Raw genomic sequence first — 20492 nt, 5'->3', positions numbered from 1 at the left:
TTTAAGCTTGGAGGACTTTGGCATTATGAATTAAAATTTGGACAACTAAAATTTCATTCCAACAGATTCTTTGTACATCACAAAGAAGAGAACAAACATCTACTTTTGAGCATATGCTCCAGCACACTTATGTAATTAATAAGTAATATGGCTCAAAATATTCTGTCAAGAATGAGCTATGTTTTCAAGAAACCTGTTCTAATCTCTGTCTAGTAGCAAAAAAGAAACATAGCATATAGCATCTGACCCAAAGCATATTAAAGAAATTTTGTCCTTAAAAAAAGACTGAATAAAACATACTAAACTCTGACTTCGCAACATAAAATGGTCACACTGTCAGAGCAAAAATCTCTCTCCAACAGTAGCTAATATGTATGGGGAAAAGTATAATAACCAGAGCACCCAGAAGTGACACTACTGCTACACACTTGCAGCCCTCAGCATTTCACTGTGGAAATCCTGAGCCAAAATTGTATCTAGATTTCTGTATTTAATACTCATCAGTTAAGCTACACTTTACAAAGTTGTCATATCCCTTTTCCTCCTGGTCACAGTTCTGGTGCCACAGATGCTGCACAGAGCATCTTATGCCCTACAGCAGAAGTTCTACACTTTCCCTACATACTTTTTTTGGGGAAAAAAAAAAGTCTTGTTTCTTTTTCCTTTTTCTTCATGTTAAATTCTGCTCTGTGATTATTTCACCATAATATTATGAAACACAAAAACTAATTGTTTTCCATTAAAAGTTTATGATAATTGGGATTTCTATTTTACCAGTTGCCTTTTTTCCCCAAGCTGAAAAAACTTTATTTAGATTTTCTTCAAGGAGACACCATTCTATGTCTCTGACCATTCTCCTCTGTACAGCTCTGCAGGTGGATCCTTGAGCTGAAATAACATTCAAGGTATGGATTCATCATGGATTGACCAGATGCCCATGGTGGGAACTCTTCCTCCTAATTTTAGAGATCTATAGCATTATCTCCTGTGTCTGAGCTGGTCATCTTAATTCCTTTTATAGCCATCATAATCTTTCAGCAGACATTCAAAATAGGACAGATGACTCACACTGTTCAAATGCATACAGTAAATCTCAAGAATCCATTCAAATACAAGGTTCATGATGTTAGAAAAATCCCAGCTTTGTATTGCAGGTTCTAAAATTCTTTATGGTGACCTCTAGCTTTGACTACCCTGAATAATTATGTAACAATAACAAAATGTCAGCTCACAAAATATCCCTTCTTCTAGATGGTTCATGAATATCTTGAACAGAAGAGCTTCCTGGGGAACCCACTCATAAACTCCTTTTATAATAAAAACTAACCTTTAACTCCTGCCTTTTAGTTTCTTTTAAAAGATTTACAATATATTTGCCATCTTCTATTCCTCAGGACCAAGGATAAATAAATAAATAGGTTACGCTCAGCAGTTCATAGTTCAGCTGTCACACCTGGCTTTTCAGACCTCTAACTGAGGACCATTTGGTTTTAACGATTTGTTATTACTCATCTTTAAATGAAGTTTGTTTTAAAAACACTGATTTTAATAAATTTGTTCTAAAACTCATTTTACTGACACTGTTAATTTCAAACAGCTTATTAGTTATTTCCTGCAAATAACAGCCCACACACAGGAATCTCTCTGACCTCATTTATAGTGAATATTAACACACATAATTCATTACTATTTTTGATATGCACATATCTTTCCTAAATACTCTACTTATACTTTGATCAGGTACTTACGCTTATTACCATATGATGAGGATAGTACAAAGCTGTATTGTGCTCTTACATTTTCATTCACTTGTAAATGTTTGCATGCTATAGACATACACGCTAGGTAATTATAAGAGTTTGCACTGTTAGATGGATTTTGAAGCAAAGTTTTATGTTGGGGTCTTTGTCTGTTCAGGGTATTTTTGGAAGGGGGGATATAGAGAAGGAAATCAGTTAGTGTTACTCTGGCAGCAAGACATGTACTTATTTAACTAGATTCCAAGGACTTCACTTTTTGAGTACGGCAGTGAGGGAGAAGAATTGGAACTTCTGCCAGAACCACCTCAATGAGAAGATGCATAGATGCTCTAATAACGTCTTCAGAAGAGCTCTCTGTCAGGTGGTCTATAGCATCAGGTTAACTACTTTCTACTGGACACTGTCACAGCTTTCCTGATTTTTTCAGATGCCACCTAAAGGAGGATTAGAAAAACACCACCTCTATGATATTCTACAGGATGTTGTCTGTCCTCTAGATAAATGAAAAAAAATTATATGTGATGAAGATAATTCCATGCTTACAAGCATTTGCAAAATCTGCTCTGTGGTGCACAAAACAGTGGAGCAGTAACTTAGCAGAATTTGCAGCATGCTAGAGACACTATATGTCCTGGCTATTGAAAGTCCTCTCTGTCAAAGACTTCCATATCAGGCACAGAAAGCATCCTTTATTACCCAGTTTGCATGACAGAAATTAGTCATTCATTTTGCACTGCGACATCTCTCTATGGGCTGGCCCCTCTTTCAGGTGGAACCAGTCATTGAACCATAATGTAAAAATCTGTGTGTGGGCTGTGAGCATAAGTTATCTCATTACCCAGCATGCCTTGATAGAATTTCAAGTAGTTTACTTCAAACATCATTGATTCTAGCAACTACAAGATGGAAGAGAGAAATTCTAAACACTAAGAAAATGCTGCTCTTATTAATCACAATTTGGGAAAATAAATGCTTCGTTGGGCGCTAGCAACCTACTAATGTACAACACACTTTATAAGCATTCACCTCAAAAGCACTGAAATCTGGCAGAGGACTAACGCAATCAACTCTATGAAGGAACTGAATGCACTGCACTTCCCGCATGCATGCAGGTTTCCATCACTGTGAGAACACCTACCAAGATCATTTCCCAACAGTCTTAATTATTACTCAAGACTTGATCAGAATTCTCACCCAAAAGCAAAGTACCTGGTGTTCTGAGGTTCCATGTCCTCCCTGATATTTCTAATTATAAAATGCTTAATTAAAAGTCATACACACCACATCTTACCTTTGATGCCATACGCATGAATAGTGTGTTTTGATCCTCTGCTGTTCTCATCTTCTCATTTTTGACTAAATCCTTCAGGCTCATATGATCATCATCCTGAAAATACCTGACTCTTTCTTTATCAATGTGCGTAGTGACCTGGAAACGAACAGATTGAGAGTAAAGAGTAACCTAGTAAGAAAGATCGAGTATGAAATTCAGATCTTTATAATTTCAACAAGTCTAAAAACAAACAGGAACCAAGCTAAGCACAAGTCTGAAACAGTTGGGCTTGCTGCTTCATCTGACCTAAGGAAAGGAACATACTTCCACTTTCTCCAATTATATCATTAGGTTTAAAAATATATATATATTACCTCTCCCCAGAATCACTATATCCCTTACATCCTTAGACTACCAGAGCTATAATATTACTACGCAGAAAAGAAATACAGCAATTCACTGAAACAGTGAATCAGTTCCCACAGATGGAACATTCCAAAAAGATCCATTATTTACAAATTTTTTTGAATTCCCAAGGCACCCATGACAGCTAAGCCAGAAAAAAAAGTAACCACAGACACTATGAAAATTTGTATAAAGTTTACATCCTGCCATCTTAGATAGAGTACACAAGAGAACAGAGTTTATCCTTCAGGACAGCACTACAACTAAATACTGAAGGAGCATATGGGAAGTGGTCATTAATATAACAGGGACAACATTTTTCCAAAATAGAAACAACAGGAGGATAACAAACAAATTTCTTATCGCTTGTCCCTTTCATTCCTCCATGGCAGTATTACAAACTGATCTGTCCTACTAATCGAGAACATACTTGCTAGAAATATGAGATCTTCTCAGCTCCTATTGCCCCAAGAAGTTCAAAATATTAGTTTATGTACTTTCTGAGGCAAGCAAATATGCTAAAAGTAAAATGCTTGTCCATCCTCCTTGCTTGTCCCTCATCTCCCCAGAACAAGATGTTTTTCAAATGCATTCAGATAAAATCTTATCTGCGACAAGCACAAGCTAAAGAGAGCAAGCCACACACAAACACACCCAACCAACATCTCCTACAGTGACCACAGTCCTGTTCCTAGAATATATGGAGACCAACACATTATCGCTTTGCTGTAAAGATTAAGTGATAATTTTTAGTATCATTATTTTTGATCAGGAAAAAATAAAAGGAGTAACTTCTGAGACCTGACTATCTCAATAAAAAAATTCCTTATTTTGCAAATATTCAGCTCTACTAATCTTCACTATTTACAGGCTTTACCAAAGATAAACTATTTAGCTAACAGATTATGATCATCTGAAACTCTGTGAGACTCACATTCTTTGAATGTACATTTAAATAAGCCCTAAAGTAGTCTCTAGGGAAACATAAGTCTGAAAATAAACTTAGTATGTGCTTAATAAATATGTACTCTTAACATTTAATTATAATCATCATCTGAAAGGAACCTAGTGACATTCTTATAAGACACATTAATTGTGGCATCGTAGAAGTAAATCTACAAAATTATTTAAGAATTACACTCACTCACATTTGTAAAACTTACCATCTGTCGCTTTTTTCTTCCTCCTTTCGGCTCCAGTGGTTCAGCTGGTGCTGCCACAGGCCATGCCCTTCCAGTTTGATCTGTTCTGACAAGGATCACTTGTTCATCTTCTGGAAGGCTTGAAACCTACGTCGGGTTTTAAGATAGAATTTTAAAAACATGATGCAGACAAAAATCAAAGAAACACCTAATTCCACACCAAATAAACATCTGAAATCCTAATTACTTAAATCACAGATTCTTTACATGCTGCATGTTCATTTTCATTCAAAGCAGGTAGTAATAATTAACATTAGGAGTTCCTCTTTTCCACATTCAGAAAGTAAGAAATATCAAAAATACATCCAGCTAGTAAAATCCAGGGTAAAGAAACACATTCCAAAAAGAACAAAGTTTGTATTCTTGATTCTCTCTCATAATGCTTCATCCCCATAAGAAATACAATACATCTGAATACTTCAGTAGATAATACTGAATTAATATACAGCAACATGGAGAAGCTTGCTTAGCTTAAGAGTAAAGCCACATTCTTCCTCCAAGTTTACTAACTTCACAAAATCAAGAGATGCATGTAGGACTGTATCTTCCATCTTATATATTACACAAAGTAATGAAAAAAATCTACAGGACAAAATGCTACCCTTAATCTTGCATGTGCAATTTATTATCCCAACTTACTACCCACAGAAGAATTGCAAAAACTCATTTTCAAATTATGCCATAAACTAGTGAGATTACATAGGGAAATGGGCAAATGAAACAAGCATAAAAAACTCAGTATTCCAAAGCTCTGGACAGAAGATAGTAGGAAAACATACCGAAACAACTTTTTTACTGACATAAGCATGTAGTTTTTATTTTACAAAGAGAACCAACTTCTCAAATGTGCCCATATATACTGCTGACCCTCACTTCAAGGACCTTTTTTTACCCAGATATTCAGATATTTCAGCAAGTTGTTGTCTAAAGGCTCTTTCTGCCAATTAAATCAAGCTTCCTCTTGTTATTGTTAATGTCAGCATGCCAGAAGAGGTATGGATACTGGTGAATGCAAGCTGAACCACCACACCGCAAAAAAAAAAAAAAAAAAAAAAAAAAAAAAAAAAGTTTTTTCTTCCCCCATATCACTACACAAAGATGATTTTCTTGTAAAAGCATGTTCAGATGAACATCCTTAGTATTATCAGTTAACAGCTCTATAGCAATTTTCTACTCTACAATTTTTTCAATATTTAACAGATACAGGTATGAAAGTCTTTAAGCAGATTTCATATCTTGTTTATATAGAGCATAACACAACTCCTTATTTAAAAGGGATTAAAAATCCCCTGTACTGCTTTTCAAGTCTGTACACTGCCTTTGCTTTCCTTGTGATCATCAGGCATCAGCAAGAAACCTTTTATTCTTAGCAAAAAATTTGTTTACTGTTACTGTCATGGTCAGCAAGTTCCATACCGTCCTCTCTAATGAGGCAAACAGAGATAGTAATAGTTTTGCAGCTATTTCATAATTATTACCTGACAGAGCATGGAGACCTTTCCACAACCTCTGAGCAGGAAAAAGATGACTTTGTGTACTACCTTTTAGTTTGTTTCTAATATGCCTATTACAGGTGGTGTACAAAGTTCAAAACTTATAAACAGGAGCTACCTGATCAGGAAATACCACAGTCAGTCAGCTGAATCCTCTGTCTCAAATATATCCTTTATTTAAACTGAATAAAAAGACTAATAAAAAGACTAAAAGGAAACTCAGAATAGATGGCCTCCTTTTCCTTTTATCGTCTCTACTAGAATTCGGAACACAACTTGTTTTGCAACACTGCAGTACACAAAGCATCATGTCACAAACTAGTAGAAAACAGGCCCTGAAATTGGTACTCTGGGATGTCTGGGTTTTTTTGGTTTTGTTTTTTTGTTTGTTTTTTTAACTTTCAGCTCAGACTTGAGAGAGACATATTACTACTGATCTGAAGAAGTACCACCTGATCTATGTCACAACTTACATAGGGAGGCTATCAAGGAAAAGTGCATGTCCACGCTCCATTATGCTCCTAATCTCTGCTTCCGCTGAAAAAAAACCTCATCAGAAAGCCCACAAGCCGTGACTTGATGCTTCTTCTGAGATTATCTTACAAAGGGGAAAAACAGAGGAGCTGTGAACACGTTAAATGTTGTTCAACAGAAAACAAATAAATTTTCAGAGTGGTCCCTACCATCTGATGTAGATATAAGAAGGTTACTATCAAAACCACTGCTAATATTAATTGTTCTTTATCAGAAGCCAAGAAGCAAGCTCTCAGTTGCCTGGCTTCAGTTGGTGGTCAGTCAGAGACAGGTGAATAGATAGTGAAATAACTATCACACATATGAACACACAGGAGACCCCTGAGTTTCCTTGTACAACAGGAACACTTTGCCAGATAATGCAGGTCCTTATGGTGGGTTTCTTCAGAACTACAAGGCCAGAAGCAAACACCCAGCTCAAGGAATTACCTACAAGTGAGGTCATTTTACTTTGGGTAGGAAGGCGTAATCCCCAAACTCCGAGTTTGCTCTTCAGCACTTAAAATCCTGTGGTCACCTTTTTTGTGGTCACGTTTTTACCAGTAGAGTTCTAGGGTCATATATAGTTAAGCTTCAGAGCATGCCCAAAACTGCTCCCATTTCACCAGAAATGGATAGTTTAACATCTATTCTATATCCAAACGCAGCCAGAATTCCTGGACTATGCATCTTTACCCGTAAATTTTATCCCTGGTTTGCTTAGTTCATGCCCAGTGCTAACACTTTTGAGTTCATGAAAAACTTGTGGCTGTAACCACAACTTTCATTCAGAAAAAAACGTTCTTTCGTAAAGAAATGGAGCATTTTCATACAGCTCAGTGATGAAGGCACTCCCATGGATTGCAGTCCTTCAGAGAAAAGGGGAGCAGAATCAACATATCCACCTCCTAAATGAGCGCTTAAATACTTGACTACAGCAACTGTAAAGTCCACTTTTAGGCACTTAAGTTCAACGTTTACACTCCTGTGGCCAGCTGCCTAAAGGTAAGGATGATGGTGCTAAGTATTGCTCCGCATCACTCCCTATATGCACCCAGTCTTCTCATACCTTCATCTACTACCGTAACTGCAAAAATTACTTTGGCAGTTTAAGAAGTTACCTCCTTTTGACTAGCTTCCTATTTGAAGTAGAAGTTACTATCTTTTCAGCTGAGCTATGCATAGTAAATGTCCCATCAAGAGCCAAGTCAGCTCAACTTCCTTCAAAACAGGGACAACAGGATTTCTCCACTTCGCAGGGCTGTTCTCAGAATGAAATATTTATACAAAAGAGGGGAAAGCAGATTATATAAATATGAAAGAGAAAAGGCAAGAATTCTTCACAGGAAAAATAAGTATTTTCGGAAAAGATAAAGGAAAAAAATATAAGCCTCTAACTTTCTTGATTACACTAGAAGAGAAAAGATATTTAGGTAAGTTAATTGAGTAAATTAGAGCAAATAACAGGGACATCACTAAGTTTGGTGATATTAAGACAACCTTTGTCAAGTTTTACAAACAACTTTATTAATCTCAATTGGAAGCTATTTTCTAAACAACTGATGTGTCTGCTTTACATCTGCCACCCTTGCCTAATGAAAGCCGGTCTCAGAAAGCCGCAATGAAGTCTGAAAATTGTGTAGATATTAAAGTATGCTAGCTCCAAGAGCTTCATTACATTTTTAAGAAAAGTCACACAAAGGTAGAAGTTATGGAAGAAAAAAAGGTGTCTAGCTAAGCGAAACTTCTGCTCTTTCGTGTCACCAAAAACCAACTCTCATTTCGCAGAGCAAACCAAGCTGCCTAGCGTTGTCCTGGCTCCGTTAACCATTACCCACCGCACTCCTCCCACTGTAACACAGCCAGAGCAGCACTCTGCCTAAAACACTCTACACTTCGTACCAGGATCAGCTACGCATCTGCCTCAGATATTTTCTTCAAAACAGAAGGCCTTTCTCTCTGCTGGGAGGCAGCAGGGGCAGAAGAGGTGATTAAGCGTAAAAGGACGAAGAGACCCTCTGCCCCCAGCTGCCGCTTACCATACACTAAAGTTCCAACCTTGCCAGAGCCAGAGGCCAACAGAGCAGGGGGACTGCGTTTTTGTACGTCACCGCCGCGCTGTTCAGGCAGATGTGAGAACTACAGTTATCCCCATGGCACTAAAAGCCCTATTATTTTGAAGTCGTAACAACAACAATAAAATGATCAGTGTTAGACAAGCAAATACAAAGGGTAAGAGCATGGAGAAAGAATACATTGCGAGGAAAAAACAGCAGCATGGATGTTGCACTTTTAAACAGGATATAAATGCAAATGGAATAAAATGCATAGAATAATGAAGAGGTAACTAGTGAAATTGCTAGGGTGCTGGCCATTTTTTTCTGCATGTGAAAAAATAGGCAGACATTTGTGAATATTCTAATGCTTAGCCTACGAATAATCAAAGTTTTGTACGGTGAAAAACATTAAAAGCAATTTTAACAGCTGAAGCAACTGGGGAAAAGTCAAAGAAAAATAAAATAGTTTTGCCTCATAAATCACTTTCTCAGCCTCCTGATAAGGGTTGCCCTGTGAGCTCCTTCAACGTTGTCTATATATGCTAGCAATAAGCATTTCACAACTGAGCATAACACTGCAACATTTAGATATTTGTAGTGTGATATCATAAAACGTAAAAAAAAAAAAATTACCAAACACTGAGCTGCTGTTTAAAAGTTAGTGCTCTGTACATATGACTTTTTCTCTAGATGAATGTAGGGATTCACCTATTTATCTTTATCTTGACAGATGGAGAATAGCTTACAAACTGAGTAAGAGCCAACCTTATTCTTGTGGTAAAAAAAAATATATATATACACACACACACACACACAGCGAAACATATACACAGGATGTATACCAGTATAAGTGACTTGTATGGGAATATTTCTGTTCTTCCCACATACATACAAGACTTCGGATGGCCTTGTATTCCATTTAGTGCGTTGCAGTTCAAGAAGATGGAAACTAACTGGACAAAAACTGGAGAAGGGCAAGAAGAATAAGGAGTAGAGGTCTAGAAAAAGTCATTTTACAAAGCAATTAAAAAGAAATAGACAAAATCAGGGAAAACATTCTGGCAGTTTGCAAAAACTCAAAAGACTTTAGCAAATAGCAAAGTATATGCAGGATAAAAGGAAAACAAAAGGGTTTAAATTGCAGAAGAAATACCAGTTAGATAATAGAAAGGCCCTTCTAACATTAAGCACTGTAAAACAACACTGCAAATTGCCTAACAAGAACGTGGAATCATCACCATGCCTTTCTAAAACAGAACCATAGCCTTTAATTTCTTTGTACACCTCTAAGTCAGGAGGGCAATAATTTCTAATGAGAAATTTCAGCAGGCTCCCATTTACACAACGTGGAATGATGCAGATGACAAATGTTTAGATATGATAAATATTGAATTCTTTGAGCCAAAACCCAAAGTTGGCAGAGCAATTTTTTAATGCTGAAGAGTCCACATACAGAGTCCTGACACAAGACACATGAGAGTGACCACAATATATTTAAATTTAATATTCCAGCAAAAAGGAAAATGCAAAAAGTTACAGTAATCTTTAACTTTTAAAAAAAAGAGAAAATGCAAAAAGCAGTCCATAAAAGGAAATGAAAAGGAGCAGACAAAAGGGTAAAATGATAATGAACATCGTGAAGACTAACGTGAAGTCATATTGCAGGCTAAGAGTACATGTATACTATGAACCAAGAAAATCTAATAGATCACTAAACCCAGCATGATTATTCATAAGATTATAGAAGTTATTAGAGATAAAGACATCCTTCAGAAGTCCAAATCCTGCCTAAACAGAACTGAATTTAAAAAATAGCATAAACTTGGGAAGTCAACTGTAATAACGTAACAAGGCATGGCAAAAGCTTATTTTGAGGAGGATCGTACTAAAGATAAATACTAAAACAGTATTTTCTAAACACATCAGAAGCAGAAAGTCTTCTGACAGAAAAGTAAGAAATGATCCGGTGGTAAAAGCAGCATCAAAGGATGACATTTGAAAAATAAAAATGAATTATTTGCATTCTGAATTTAAGATGTTCCCATTTCACTTTTTTTTTTTTTTTTTTTTTTTTTTTTTTTTAAGCCAGGGAATAAAGCTTAGAACCATCTTCAAACTGAAGCATCACTAAAAATGGTTTTCAAACAAGCTGCCATGAAGAGATGATTTTTGCTACAATTGCAATAAAACAATTCCAATATATAAGTTCCTTTACATTGTTCAGCATGCATTATATTACTTTTATAGTCCTCAGTGCAAAAATAATAGAGGGTAGCAAGTACAACATAAATCTTTAAAATGTGCCAGAGGCTACTTCTGTGAATTACAGGGCAATACATCTAACATCTGTAATGGGCAAACTCATGCAACCATAATAAAGAACTGAATTCCTATACACCTGAGTAAGTGTGGCAGACTGGAAAGCGTCTTTGTAGAGAGACGGCATGATTCAAAAAAGCATTAGGATTCAAAGGCATGTGGATACTAGTCTAACTGATATAGTCTATTTAAAAAAAAAATAAAAACAGCAAAGGTATGGAAAACCGCTCTCAGAACATAAGGGAAGTTTCCTTCTTTGATTACTACTTGGCTAACAAAGGACACAAATAAATAATCAACTTTCTCAAAGGACGTTACTTAAAAGTAAAGCTTCAATGATCTGTATTAGGATTGCCACTGTTTATGTATTTATAAACAGTACCTTATTTTGATAAAAGGAATACATTTTGAAGTAACAAAGTTTGGTGATGGTACCTGTTACTCAGGACAATCAAAACCACAGCAGACTGCAAGGACTTGCAGAAAGATTTCACAGGGCTGATTGACTGGATAGTAAAACATAAGGTGAAGTTAAAACAAAGGGATAATGTGGATAGCCAGAAATACGGAATAGCTTCCACATAAGGAGAAACTAAATAGTTTAGGCTCCTTCAGCTTGGAGTAGAAACAGCTGAAAGAGATAGGAAAGCAGCACACATTGCTGGAAGACATTACAGATACCAAGAAAGTAAGTGAGTTCTAAAAATTAGACAAATCAGTGAAGATGTGTCCACGTGTAGCTGCTAAACAAAGTGGTCTGAACGCTACTTCCTGTTATCGAATAAAGTATTTCCAAATCACTGAATGCCAGTAGATGGGACTGCATACCAGAATAGAGATCGACATACCCCACTTCTTAAACCTTCACTTCATCGTCTCAGACTAATCAAAGTCTGAGACAGCTAGAAGCTGAAGGACCTCTGGTCTTACCCAGCGAATGATCCATTTACATTATGTCACTGATCCAGCAATTAAAAGAAGAAAAAAAAGGGAGAACTAGGTTAACTTTTCAGGTCCTCTCTAGTCCTATTTTCCCAAGTTTTATATTATATACAACGCCACGCTATGTCTTGATATTTTTAACCAATTCGGTACTTTTACAGTGTAACTGATAGCTTTGTATGTTTGATAAAGACTGTTCAATGCGTATCCATTATTTCAGAGTTACTGAAAAATCATACTGTTATTTGAGATGTCAACTGTCTCGTTAATTCAGGAATGCACCATAAAACCTCAAGTGGAATAGGAATTATTGTTCTTTTTCCCCACTTTTTTCTATTAAATTCTTTTCTTTACACTTTTACCAACTTGCACTCCTAAGATTGTGATGCACTGTAATACAGTACAGCAATATCCATTCAGCACAGCACTAGAACAGAGTAATTATTTTCTTTCCTTGTAACAATCTGTGAAATCATGCAGGAACTGTAACCATCTTTCACAAAACAGGCACTCATTATCTTGTTGTGCTTTATGTATAAATAGAATTACTGAAGTCTTTTTTTGCTTTTGTTTTAACTTGTGCTTAATATCCGAGAGTGTATTTATTTCTTCATATAGCAGCAGGCATTGCCTTCAAAAAACCTACAAAGCTTACTTTAAACCTCGAGTTTTTGAATGAATGACTTCTTTTATTTAATAAGTATTAAATATAAAACATACTAAATAATACCATACAATAATTAACATACAACAATTTAAAATATTAATATATTAATGCATATTTATTATTAGAAATTTCTGTGTAATTATATATAATTACAATATAGTCCAAATAAATTATCTTAAACATTATTAGACTAGATTATATTAAATATTATACCTATCATTAAATATTAAAACTGGAACTACAGAAAAGGCTCAAATCCACCTCAAATAGCGGTCCTGTTGTGATGACTGTTACATAACATAATTTATATTCTAAAACAATGGCTGCATGAACCTACCAAACTAGAGCACAATCGTTTGTTGTCATTAAAGAAGGAACATGGATTTCTAATTCAAACTGATTAAATTGGCACAGTACTCATAAATTCTCAACAAACCTACAGAACGCTATACAGCAATTAACACAACTGAAGATAACTAAATGGACAAGTCTGTTTTCAAATGATAAATGCTTTAAATTAAATAAATAAATAAAATGAAGTTCTGAAAAAGATTTTAAGTCTCCAGAGATGTCTGTTCCATAATTTAACAAGAGGAAATGAAAAAGCTCTGCCACCAGGTGTGCAGTTTAATTTGAGGAACAGACTCTTGGGAAGCTGAATGAACAGGGTAAGCAAGACAATCATGTGAGATAGGTTCTGTTAAATTGGAACTGTTTTTCAGTGCTAACAGCTAATAATATAAAGAACAATATATTTTTTAAGAGTCAGTATGTTGCGGGATAGGGAGCTACCAGAGCTGGAAAAAAGCCATGAATTTTTTTTTAATTAATGAGCCAACAAAAAGCTGCATACTGCACAAGCTGAGAGTTGTCTGCAAATCTCCACCAAGAGCTACACTAAAGTAGCCCAAGCACAATGTAATGAAGGAATCACAAGCTCAAGAAGAGCCTTCAGCAAGGAACAGACCAATACAACCAAACACTAGCTATGACCTCCGATAGCTTAGAAGCTGATCCAAGCATGCTACCTGCTTCCTTTCTTACTGTCTATAGCCAATGGAAGTACATTGAATCCACTACTATCTTACTCCTCTGTTGGAAAAATCTGTCCCTGTATTATCATATCAAGTAAGTGCCTAGAAGGCATCTAACACTTCCCATCGCACTGGACATACCAGGAGCTAGTTCCGCCACTTGCTGTTTCCTTCTCTCTTCAATTATTCTTTCCTTCTCCCATTTCAAATACCCTTCTGTTCAGTTCTCAGGTTCTTTTTACATATGATCATCAGTTATCAGAAGGCATGAGTCAATCCTTTTTAGAATGGAAAGTCTGCTCCTTCAGTGGTAACAATTTCTAAGAGCATATCTCACCAGCGATAAATTCAGTCTATTCGCTACCTTGAGTCCCAATATAACATCACACAAGTTTCACAGCCTCTAAGTTACCCTTGAAGATCTGCCATTTGTAGTGAATAATGGAACTGTCAACTTCAAAAGTAATGCCTATAAAATCAATAGACACAGCTTTCTCCATAACGAGACCAAAGTTTGGGTCTCAAAGCATGATGAAATTAAAATGGTCACAGGTCTATGACAGAAGACCATGGTACAAAAGCCTACATCTTCGATTTTGGTTTCCTATAGCAGGAAAAAAATAAAAGAAAAAAGAAATATCAGCATGAGGAAACAAAAGCAAACTTCAACCTAGCTTAAAACTTTATTATTTCAAGAAAGGCTCAGTAAATAAATAGCAATAAGCATCACTGTAACAACTTCATAAGGGATTAGGCTAATACAGAAAATACAGGATAGAAAAATCGGTTCACAAGATCAGACAGCTGGTGTGCCTTAATCAACACCTGGCCCTTAACAGTGAGAAGATGCATGATAAAATCTAATGTAGGCTGTAACACAGCAATTAACTAGCCTACGGAAGAGAAACTTCCATCAGTTAGTGCTAGGTTTATGATAAAGCACAAGACTCTCAAAAAAAAATCAGAGCTCCTATTTATAAATAAAAACATTCATTATTATAAAAGGACTAAATACATTTATAAATACTAATTGCTTGGCCTCTATCTTTTTTTTGTTCAAGTCAGCAAGTGACACAGGTTAATAACATGTTATGTAAAAATGTAATTTTCATTTACTGATATAAAATTGGTTGCCCTTTAAATTCAACAATTGTTTGTTCTTATATTAAGAAAAAGGTTATTTTATCTAAACTGTTCATTTTTCAGAACAACTATCTTGACCTCCTTATTCATATCCTCCTGAAACTGAATGCTTCCAATCATCCCTGCATTCAAAAATCTTTCTATTCATTCTCAGTGCTTATTTTCTTACTGTATCTTTGAGCTAGGGTAATCAGAATAATATGTTGCGAGTAGAACACACAAGGATACAAACCTCAAACTGTAAGAGCAAAACAACAAAAATTCAGTAAGAGTCATACCACCAGCCTCTGGAGGTAAGATTAGAACTAGTACCACGACTAATAGTGAGGAAAACTCTAATACTGGGTGCAAGCAAGCCAGGTAACCTTGTAAATACAACTCTGGAAAAAGGTTTAAAGATACAGTTTGCTATTTTAAATGGCTAGCTACACTTTGAAATAGCTAGTCATTTAACATAGCATAACAGAGCCATTGGAGGCATAGGATGCAAGAGAAGAAATACAAAAAAAATGCAGTGATTAGAGGGCATGTTTCTATGGCAAAAATATCTGACATAAAATATGTATATTCAGACCATAAAAAGAAAAGTTATGGCAGCATGTTACTTCTTAAGTTCAGAAATTCCTGTTTCATATTATCAAAGACAGAAATGCAATATTAGACACTGAGAATATGATAAGCAAAAATTCTGCATATGTAAATAAAAACATTTGAGAGAATAAAAGCAGTGTAAGAAATATCAAAGACGTTAGGCCTCAGTATTCACTACCTTGAAGAGAGATTTACTAAGCAACTGTATGACATTTTCAAAGACTGCAGCATCAAAAAAAGAGGTATTCTAGGATAAGTTTATGAATGGAAAGCAACAGATTACTCCAACCAGAAAATATCCATTCAGGCATAAGAGGGAGCTTAATAGTGCATTTTTACTAGAAGGATATGTTGTATAATCTCAAAAATGACTATTTTATCAAGGGAGTATGTACAGAAAGCATTTTAAGTTATGCTTTTTTAAAGCACAAGAAGAGTGTGGACAATTAGGTGTTACAGGACAATCTGAAGTTGGTGTTTCCAATATCGAGCAATTTGGTATTCTACACGAAATAACAACTTCAGTTTCTAGTTTAGTATCCATACCCTCAAACCATTACCACAGCTCTTATTTTTGATGATACTAAAAGGCAAAGGCAAAGGCTTGGAAAAGCCTAGAGTCTACAACACCTTCTTACCTAGAAGCAATTCCTTTGTGCTCACTGGCAGAACAGAAAAGGGAAACTAAAACAGACATTGGCATCAACACATTCATTCTAGACATAAGCAGAGTACACCAATCTCCAAGGCTGTCAATTCAATACCAGTGAAAAACCTCTGTAAAAATCCCATGCATACATACATGCAGCAAACTGTGCTGTGAGCTGAAATCATCTCACTATCCAGATCTGCTGGCCAAAAGCCAAATGTCTTAATTCATTTCAGAAGTATGAGCACATACTTTAATTACTCTTCTTAAATAGCCTATTTCATTAAAATGTTTTTGTTTTATGTTGGTAGCAACGACTAATGACACATAATCTGTTGTTACACTACAGACCAGGTGGTCCCAACTGTCATTGGTTGATCAAATTCTCCATTCCAGACCTCATTTTTAACACACTAATTGTGCTTCATTACTTAAACCTACAAAATACATTGTTAGTTTATAGTTTCCGTTTTTAAAATAGGTTTTGAGCATAAACTATTATTACATGTTTCATGGCTTAAAATATGTATTTACGGAGGCTGTGCCAGGACCTACAAAAGTGCAGAAGCATCCGTTAGGATGCTTCTTTCTGTTTCAAATCAGAAGTATCTACTCACCAGGGAGCCTGTCCAAGAATGTTTTTGCTTTTGGTTTGAGGGTTTTTTTTTTTTGGGGGGGGGGGGGGGGGGGGGAGGAAATCTGTTAAAAAGACGGAATTCTGCATTTACATTATTATTGCAGAAAAAAAACTAATTCCAGGAAGTTTACAGTCCTACCATATTTGGAAGCATCATAGCTTTGTATCACCAGATGTCAGGAGCCAAGTTCATTTTATGACCCCTCCCCGCAGTGATTATACTACAGTATAACACACTACTGAGCCAGAATTCCAGGGAAAACAAACGGAAAAAAATACAACCCCAAAAAGCTGCCCCCAAAGGCAGCACTCCGCACCACTTGCGGCCCTTAACAACGCTGCTCTGAAGGCCCACTCTTACGCTGCACCAGAAACTTGTATTAATAGTTCCATGAACTTTGTCAAGCCAGGGCAAAAAGTATATATTTTTTTCCCAAACAGGCAGCCTGAGGACAGTATACTGTTCCCAACACTGCAGCAGGGTACGAGCCCCCAGTTCTGTTAACAGAAGGGATTTTCTGAATATCCCCTACCCAGTGCTATGGCAAAAGACAGTCGTGCTAGCTTGTGCCCACCTTCAGCAGTTGGTTAAGCCAAACTACTAACCTAAAGTAAATTATGAAGCACTCACACTGATTATAGCAAGTCTATCTTTCATATGTAGTTGTGCTGGTGAAAAAGGACACCAGCTCGTCACCTTACATATCAGCGTTCGGTATTTGTCCAATCTTTCTAAGCTTGAGAAAACTGAGTGAAAGAGTCGACTTGCAGTGGTAAAAATATGCAGAAATTCTACACACTATTAGGAGGAAAGTACAGCTAGAAAGACTGGCAGCATCAGCTACGAGTGTTGCTTAGCACTTAGAAAGGGCTTTTATGTCTGGTGTCAAAGCATACTCCAAAGCTTTTATATTATCAGCTTGAACTTTAAGTTCTATCCACTCTGCCCTTTTAATGCTGTTACATGTACTGAAACTAGTAAGATATTTTACTTAACCCTTTATTTCTCATGTTCCTTTTGAAAACTGATCATATTCTCTATTACGTTCTTGAAATAGTTGTAGTTGCTGATGCAATTTCTCCAGTACTTTTTAATTACAAAAAAACAATTTTCTATAAATTACATTCAAGAAAAGACACTTTGTCTTAATAGGCTTTTGTCTTAAAAATCATTGTTTAATCATCGCTTATTGACAAGAGTCTCTACTGAACATGAGTTTTCAAGGAAATACACTCAGAAATTACATTTACCAATTATTTTTTAAAAGTACACACTACTGCTATTAAAGCTGTTCTGTGAACGTCTGCCTACTTTATTATTCCCTGTTCCAGTTAGTTAATTGCTTGCCGGGAAAATACAAAGTCTTACTGAAGAAAGAATGGCACAGATGTCTTGCAGATGCAATTCAAGTGTGATGGGACAGTCAGAATTAGAAATTAGGATGAACTGAAAACATTTATAAGTAAACTGGCCAAAACCCATCTGCATAATACAGTATATTCCATTCCGTCCCTGTTAATTCAGGACCATACATAACAGTATGATAAAATGCTGTACATTGCATAAACAGGATTTGAGACATAAATGAAGCTGTCATATTCAGTTTCTTTTCTGAAAAATGGATAGCATTAATTTAAAAAAGCAAACAAAAAATTTAACAGAATTCTCTCCCAATCTTCACTTCTAACACACCCAGGGATTCAAAAGTAAACAAACATTTGACACATTAAAACTTGTGTTCATCTGTTGTTTGTGGGAGAAGGTGGTGGAAATCTGATCATTCTTATAGAATTTTTCTTCCTGAATAGAAGTTAAAACGAAGAAAAACCCAACACCACCACCAGCAGAAGCATGTGAGGTACATTAAATTCTTGATGTTAAGGAAATCTGAATTAAAAGATGAGCCCTGCTAAGGTCATAAAACCGGCTAAATAAAGAAATACCATTTCTTTCCACTGTAACATTCTCGGTGTCTGAAATGAGGGATGTACAAGGAATGGACTGGAGGGTGTTACTCTTACAAAGGCAACAGGTAGCCTAGTAAACATGCTCTCCTTCAAAACAGCATCGCATTGATCAGATGACTACTGTAAAGTGAAACGCATTACGTGGCAAAATTTCAGACCAGTGCTCTCCAAGAATCCTCCCTGCCCTCTCGGTATCCGAAAAGCTTTTTAGAAGCAGCACACAACCTCATTAGAAAAGTTTTAGCTGACTTACTTTTGAGCTTTTTTGCGATATCTTGTGGAAAAATCAAACACTACTTTATTCATTAAGCTTTATGTATATATATTTTATTACATGGATCATACTAGACTGAAGGCTGCTGCATTTTAATAGAAAAAACACTTATTCAAATGAAGACTTGCTATGATGCTGAAGTCATTCATGTTTTCCCTAATTTTTATCTCAAAATCATGACAGGGGAGCCTGTATTTCTTTCTCTCTACTCTTTCAGAACTTCACCATCTTTTTTAAAATATTCTATAATAGTATATTCTCTACCATGTTATCTTGCTTGAAGTCCCAACTTCTATATTTCATTCAGTTTTGTATTATTTTTGTATTTTAAATACAATCCATCATTAAGAACTGTCTCTAGCAACCACTCAGCAGAGCCCACTTTCTGCCCTCTGCATTCTGATTAAGAGCTGTGGGACACAGTAAGCTGCGCTTGAGAAGGTTGAGAAGTTTATTTTTTCTTAAGCTAAACTTAACAGCAAATTGAACAGTTTTACAAGATGCATGAATTTATACTTTATTCATCCACAACCATGAATTGAGTCTAGGAGATCTACTTAATTTTTTTTATCATGTCAAAATATTTCCTGATAAAAAACAAAAAACTATTAAGCCAGTTTCTAGTAACACAAAAGCAGACTAGTTTTTGCTTAGCGGATTTGACTCTATTCTTACGCATGGACCATAGCAAACATATTGTGAGAACAAATGGAAAAAAAGTTGAAAAAAATCAAAAGAGCAAGGCACTCAAACAACATACACCACAAGTTATTTAGAATCGTTGTAAAGAAAACCTTCTATCCATAAATTAAAACATGAAAGCAGTCATACTGGGTCAGACCAAAGCCCAACCTCCCCTCTCCCAAAGCAGCCAAAACTGAATGCCTAAGAAAACATTTAAGAAAAGGAAGCATACAGTATTTTTCCTGACTACTCCTAGCTTCCAAGCATTTGCAGCTCAGGGATGTGAGTGAGCCAGACATCATTTCTGTGCAATCTTCAAGGGGGTTATTTTTCATGAACTTGCCCAGACTCTCTTTGAATCTACTTAATCTGCTGGCATCCACACTATCCTGCAGCCACAATTCTGTGAAGAACCACCTTTCATTCACTTGTTTTCAGTCTGTGTCTTACTCATTTAAGTTCTTGCCTCCTAATCTCTGTACCACCAAAAACCACTGCAAAAGATCTGTATCCAAAGGGTGCTAGAGTTCCAGGTATATTCTGCTAAATAAAAGTATAGAATAAAAGCATGAGTGACAATTCAGTTATGACTACTGCTGACAATAGCAGAGATTACATCCTCCTAAACAAAGCCCAAATCAAGACAGTTACGTGTAGCACCTTGAGATAACAGAAATACAAACTATACTTAAAAAGTTCAACCATGAACATGTAGAACTTTTTTTTTAAATGCTGAAGCTCCCACAATTTTCTGGTGTCTCCTTACATTCAATAACTACTCATTTCCATTGTCTTCACCTATTCTATTGTCTTCACCTATTCTAAATGAGAAACTCTATGGTACAGCAACCTTCTCTTATACAGTATCACTAGGGCTCAAC

At 36.0% G+C, this 20492-nt stretch overlaps 1 protein-coding gene across 2 annotated transcripts in view; it reads right to left on the bottom strand.

Moving 5' to 3' along the window:
* The window catches only part of CWF19L2 (CWF19 like cell cycle control factor 2), an 88086-nt gene that overhangs the window by 25071 nt on the left and 42523 nt on the right, over positions 1-20492 (bottom strand). For both annotated transcript variants that reach the window (XM_026100169.2, XM_026100170.2), the window contains exons 11-12: positions 4602-4727; positions 3052-3189 (exon numbers count right to left, since the gene is read on the bottom strand). In XM_026100169.2, the coding sequence (XP_025955954.1) occupies positions 3052-3189; positions 4602-4727 (264 nt within the window). The remainder of the gene's footprint in view (positions 1-3051; positions 3190-4601; positions 4728-20492) is intronic.

This window comes from Dromaius novaehollandiae, chromosome 1, assembly GCF_036370855.1.
Source record: "Dromaius novaehollandiae isolate bDroNov1 chromosome 1, bDroNov1.hap1, whole genome shotgun sequence".
Lineage (NCBI taxonomy): Eukaryota > Metazoa > Chordata > Aves > Casuariiformes > Dromaiidae > Dromaius > Dromaius novaehollandiae.
The sequence above is the reverse complement of the archived record's forward strand: the minus strand, read 5'-3'. Positions and strand labels throughout refer to the sequence as shown.